At 58.5% G+C, this 6161-nt stretch overlaps 1 protein-coding gene across 1 annotated transcript; it reads right to left on the bottom strand.

Moving 5' to 3' along the window:
* Positions 1-480: 480 nt before the first annotated feature.
* LOC135892177 (SLAM family member 9-like) lies at positions 481-3757 on the bottom strand. The gene is made up of 4 exons (XM_065419889.1): positions 3700-3757; positions 1866-2231; positions 974-1240; positions 481-617 (listed from the first exon to the last, which is right to left on the bottom strand). The coding sequence occupies exons 1-4, from the start codon at positions 3755-3757 to the stop codon at positions 481-483; spliced, it is 828 nt and encodes a 275-aa protein (XP_065275961.1).
* Positions 3758-6161: the final 2404 nt, after the last annotated feature.

Below are 6161 nucleotides of genomic sequence, written 5' to 3' on the forward strand. Positions count from 1 at the left end.
AGTCCCTAGTCCCCATCGCCTAGAGGTCAGGGCATTCAGCTGGGATGTGGAAGACGTGGGGTCAAATCCCTGTGCTGCCTGATTCAGAGCAGGACTTGAACCCAGATCTCCCACGTCCCCGCGGAAGGCCCGGTGCACCAGGCTGTTTGGGAGGGTGTCTCTCAGTCACTCCTATCACAGCTGTTCCACTTTTTATACATAACTCCATGGTCACTGGGCCAGAGAGAGACTCCGATCCTGGAGACGCCCCCCCCACCCGCCCTGTGCCCCAGAACAGCCGGGCGGAGGATCAGGGATTGCTACACGTTTGGCCGAGTCTAGTGCAATAGAGTCGCTGCTGCTCCTGTTTCCTGAGGGGGAGGGAAATTGAGGCTTTTGCGGTTGGCGATGGAGCATTCTCGTTCATTAGCCGGCCCACGTGGGAAACTCCAGCGGGGGGGGGGGGGGGGATTGACAGCCCCAGTGGAAGCTCCTCTCCTCTCAGGGCCGTCTCCGCTCCCTCGCGGCGAGTACGTGCACCGTGAGGATCCCGGCCAGCAGGGCTCCCAGCACCCCCAGCACAAGGATCCCCTTGGCACGGCAGTAGGACAGCGCTGGGGTCTGTGGCGGGGCGGGACCTGAAGGAATAAATCAATGTTTAGGGGGTTCACACCATCTGGAAACCCAAATCTGCACCGGGTGCCGGGAGCTCCGATTCCGAAGACCCCGGTGAGCTGGGATGCAAACACCCAGCTGTTCCCTTTGGGCCAGACCCTCGGTGCCCCCCAGTCCCCCAGTGACAGACCTTCCTGCCCAGCGCCAGGGTGGGGTGTAGGAATTGGGGAGTAGCCCCTTAAAAAGCCTGCGAGCCCACTGATGGTGCTCACTGTGCCCGAGAACCCAGCCAGAGCAGCAGGGGGGATGTACAAGCCAGGCCCGCACGGGCTGTTCCCTGCTGCGTATGCTCGAGGGGGAGGGATGGAGCGAGCGTCACCTTCACAGGCCACCTTGGGGGAGGCGCTGGCTGAGCTGTGGCTGACGGGGTTTGTGGCCGTGCAGGTGATGGGCGAGTCCTCATCCCCCAGTCTGTGCTGGACCAGCAGGGATACCTCCGTGGAGAGAACGGCGCCTCCTGCTGGGCGTGTCCAGGTGTAGTTGAGGTGCCTGGGCCTCTCCCCGGCGCTGCAGGTGAAGGTCACGTTGCAGGTGCCGTTCCCAGCCATCACAGGGTGGACCCTGATCTCCGGCTCCGACAGTCGCTCTGGGGCCCGGACGGGGGCGGGAAATACAAAATAACATTGTACAGAGGCTGCCGTGGTGAGAACCCACTGCAGGCCATAGGTGCCTAGTTCCCCTCTGCCCAATAGGTGCTCGACCCCCCCCCGGCCCTGCCCCTGCCCCGCCCTCCAGGGCCGGCTCCAGATTTTCTGCCGCCCCAAGCAGCTAAAAAAAAGAAGAAGAAGAAAACGAGCGGCGGCACTTCGGCAGCAGCTCAAACAGGAAGAGAGGGAGTGAAGGACCCGCCACCGAAGTGCCGCTGCAGACCTGGACGTGCTGCCCCAATACTGGACGGAGTGCCGCCCCTTTGAATTGGCCGCCCCAAGCAGCTGCTTCCTACGCTGGTGCCTGGAGCCGGCCCTGCCGCCCTCACCCCACCCCCATTCCACTCCTTCCCCAAAGTCCCCGCCCCACCCCGCCTTTTCCCACCTCAGCCCCGCCCCCTTCCCACCCCCCCATTCCACACACACACACACACCCTGACACCGAATGGTCTGGTTGCATCATTAAAAGCTTCCTGTGAAGCCGGCATCTCATTTGAAGTCCACATTATGGCCTCCCACTCCCTGCACCTGCCCCTCCCCCCATGCACACACTCAGACACTCACTGTAGATGGACAGGGGATAGTCACAGCCGTATTGATTGTATGCAATTAGAGTTTGCACTACTTCGTATTCGCCCTCATCTGCCATCGTCAGGTTGCTGATCTCCAGCGAATAGGTCCGGCCATAGAGTCTCAGTCGCCCTCTGTATCGCTCGTCCTCCACAGCGAGACGAGGCAGGGCTCCGGGCGCCCCTGGTGTGACGACAGCAAGAGGCACCGTTCTGCCTGAGGCTTCGTCCTGGCGAGGGCTGGGTGCGGACCACCTGATGCTCTTGAACATCTTCTCGTAATCAAGCGGGAGGACAACTGATTCTCCCAGAATCCCATTCACCCGTTTGGGGGAACAGTGTGAGGTAGCAGGACTTGTGTCTGACAACACAGAATAAAAGGGTCCAGGAAACAGACCAAGCCCAGCCACCCCCGCCCCTGCACTGCGACTCCCTCCAGTCACGGAGTGCGAATTAAAAGCCCTTCGCTAGCACCTCACTGGCTTGATTCCCTGGGCCCCTTACGCCCATCCGTGAATTCTCGGGCCTGTCTTAGACGGGAGGTCAGACAAGGGTCTCTTCTGGCCTTGGAACCCCTGAATCAAGCCACATGGCATGCTGTAGGTAGGAGGGAAATACAGTCCTGTCCCTTTAAAATTTCTCCTCTCCTGTGGGTGGGTGGGGAAATTTCCTTTCACACAGGAACTCAGTGTTACCCAATGGCATTCATCATGCAGGACTGGAGGAATTTTTAAAGGGCCAGTGATAAATTATATCCAAGTGGGGAAACTGTGGCACAGAGTGGTGCAGTGACCTGCACAGGGTCACTGGCAGAGTCGGGAACAGGAGGGGAGGGTTCTGGGGCCGTGAAGCCAGGCTGCGGGTTTCATCCCCATGCCACCTGTTCCTTGCTCTCCCTGCTGCCTCTGCTGGGGCGGGGAGTGTGTGTGGGGGGGGCTGCTGAGGTTACAGCAACGCTGGGGTTGTAAAGGGAGAGAACCCAGCTCTCCTGTTGGCCAGCTCTGGGCTCTCACTGCTGCGCCCTCCTGCCTCTCCCTGAGGGTCGTTGGCTTGTTTAACAATGTGGCCGTGACCCCCCAAACCCTCAGTTCTTTTCATGGAGGCAGCAGCCCCGGTGAGTACCCCAAGGTGGCTGAGGCTCACTGCCTGGCAAACCACCTTCTTGGGAACAAACACCCCACAGGGCGAAGGAGAGAACCTCCAGCGGGGACGGCACAGGGGGTGGGGGGAGCAGAGAAGACGCCAGCCAGGAACGAAGGCTGAGAGTAGGCACCGGGTCTCTCCGGCATTCCCTCTGCCTGGGCAACATGTGGGTCAGGGATGCAGGATCAGGCCCTCGTGTTGGCTGGGCTCAGACTGCACCGGATCTCTGGAGGCAGAGAGACCCCCCAGCCTGGCCCAGCTCCTGGGCCTGGCCCCTCTTTTGTTCCCATCCCCTCCCAAGATCAGGGCCGCCCAGAGGATTCAGGGGGCCTGGGGTCTTCGGCAGCGGGGGTCCTTCCGCTCTGGGTCTTCGGGGCACTTCGGCGGTGGGTCCCGGAGCGAGTGAAGGACCTGCCGCCGAACTGCCACCGAAGACCCGGAGCGGAAGGAACCCTCGTCGCCGAATTGCCGCCAAAGACCCGGAGCGGAAGAAGCTCCGGGTGTGTTCGGCAGCACTGAAGGACCTGCCGCCGAAGACCCACCGAAAACTCTTGTGGGGGCCCCTGCAGGGCCCAGGGCCTGGTGCAAATTGCCCCACTTGCCCCCCCCCCTTGGCGGCCCTGCCCAAGATTCACCCTTTCATTTCTAGCCCCCCGCTGGGGTGGATAGAGCCCCGCATAACTTACCCCTGGGCTGGGAAACCAGCAGGAGGAAAAGAAGGAAGGAACGGGGAGCTCCTGCCATCCTGGCGGGCTGCAGAACAGGGAGCAGTCAGTGCCCGTGGAGTGATGGGTCAGAGACTGGGACGGTCGGGGCGGCCGGGTCTGGGTGCCGGGGAGATTCTGGGATCACCCCACTGAGCAGCGAGGGCTCTGCGAGGCTAAACACAACGTCAGCAGCTTTGAAGCTTCCTTTTCACCAGCCGATCAACCTTGCGACAGGCACAGGATGAGATAACACCCCCCCCCCGATCTCCCCTGCCCTTCTCCCTCCCAGTCGCTCGCACACAGGCTCAGCCCGACTCTGACACCCCCAAGCCATGGGGCGCCCTTGGAGACAGTGACAGGGAACCGGGATGCCTCTGGGGAGATGCAGCCTAAGTCGTCCTTTCTTAGCCCCTTCCCAGTTACACCTTGCTGGGATGATCGATCGTGTGCATTGCAGCAGTGCCCGGGAGCCCGAATCACTGAGCAGGGCCCCGCTGTGCTAGGGGCTGTACAGACACATGACTCTGTCCAACATTCCTCTCCCCGGTTGGTGTTTACACTCCAGATAGGCCGGCAGTTCTTGTGCCCCCTCTTGCATGACAGCCTGAGGCTGCTGGGGGCGGGGGGGGTGAGACCTGGGGACTCCTCACACCAGGAGACCAACCCCCATGTGTGAAAGCAACTCCCAACCTCACCCAGTGACATGGATGGCACAGGGCAGGGGTCATGCTGCCAGCCAGGGACCTGATCCCACCCGGGGAGGGGTTTAGCCGCCCCCCACTCTCCCCACAGGGCAGATCCAGATTCTGCAGAAGCTACATTTCCACTCATCCTGTTTAAGGCTGTGAGGCGGGTTGAGTTCTTTCTCGCCTGGAACCGACCCTTCTGTAATTGCATTGGCTACTCTGCAGGGTTTGCCTGGCTCTCTTTGCTATAGTTCTCCACCCTTCCCACTACTCTTCACGGAGCAAGCTCCAGTTAGTCAATCTCACCTGGGTGGAAGGTGGGGTCCAGGATTAAGGGACAGTCCCAGGAAGGGGCCTGCTCTACACCCCTTTTTTGTCCTGGTGTAAAGATGTCGGCTAGAGGGGTGATTTTTTCAAACAGATCTACTTACACCGGTACAACCTCTATTGTGGACACAGTTTGACTGGGATAAAAGGGCCTTATCCCCACATGGCTCATTCCCCTTCCCATATGGGAATAGCTATAGCGGGATAAACACCGTCATACCCATATGCCTCCACTCTAGGGGATTTGCACAGCTTTGCCTTCCCCGGGAGAGTGACAGTAGCCAGGTCTGGCTCACAGCCGCGCTCACGCTGGGCAGCGTACGTTCTGGCACTGATAAGGCATCTCAGCCCAGGAACTGACACAGCAAGATACAGGAAAGGAGATAAGCGACTCTAGCTAGACAGCACCTGATGCTGTATCCCCCTGCAGCCCGCGGTGTAGCAGTGGCAAAAGGAATTGATTCCCTGCAGATTCTCCAGCAATTGACACACACTGGCCAGTGTCCTCACCGGCTGGGGCCTTTCCAATTGCTCCATCCACAGACTCAGTTTGGTGGGTGGCTCCGGCTCTTAATTCCGGTCTTGGCGTTCTCCCCAGCGCTGCAGTTTCATGTGGTGTTCGGGTCACAGCGTGACTAGATAATCTCTGATAGCTGCTTAGGGTGTGGGGGATGCAACATACAGAAACAGAGACACGGATATAAAAGGAAATTATCACAGATTCTCACATCCTGACACTGCCCGGGTGTCTGAGATGGGATACTGATCTAGACACAAAACTTTGTTCAGGACGACTCGCAGCTCACCGGCTGTGAAACCCCGTAGTGAGCGAAAAACCCCAAGGAGCCATTATAGAGACAGAGACAATTTAAAGTTCTGGTGAAACTTACAAAAAACTCCAAAGCTTGAAAGTCTGGAAATTCCCAATTAAGCCCTCAATGCCCTTAACTCTGCCCTTCTCACCCTTCCATCTTCCCTTCCTTGCAGGTAGGGTATCAGAAATGTGCTCCAGAGCCCATATAGTTGTTCACACAGCTATGAGTTGCTCTGCCCCCGCACTGACCACTGCTCTTTCCATAGAATCGTGTGATGACTTGATCTGGGCCTGGTAAGTTTGTCCAAGGAGATTTTCATAGATGCAGATTGTAAGGCCAGAAGGGACCGTTAGATCATCTAATGTGACCTCCTGTATAACACAGGCCATAAAAGTGATGTGTCAGCTCTGGATGTAATGGTCCTCGGAGAACTAGCTGGCACATGGGACTATGAGGCCAGTCCTGCCAAATGCAGAGAATTGTGAATGACATCAGCCCAATTAAGGGAAACTGAGCTAAACCCAAATTCTCTTAGGGCTAGTCTACACTACAGAGGTTTTGCTGCTATAGCTGTACAGGGAAAGTCCCCAAGTGGAGACGTAGCTTCTACCAG

This window comes from Emys orbicularis, chromosome 20 (assembly GCF_028017835.1).
Source record: "Emys orbicularis isolate rEmyOrb1 chromosome 20, rEmyOrb1.hap1, whole genome shotgun sequence".
NCBI classification, from domain to species: Eukaryota; Metazoa; Chordata; order Testudines; family Emydidae; genus Emys; species Emys orbicularis.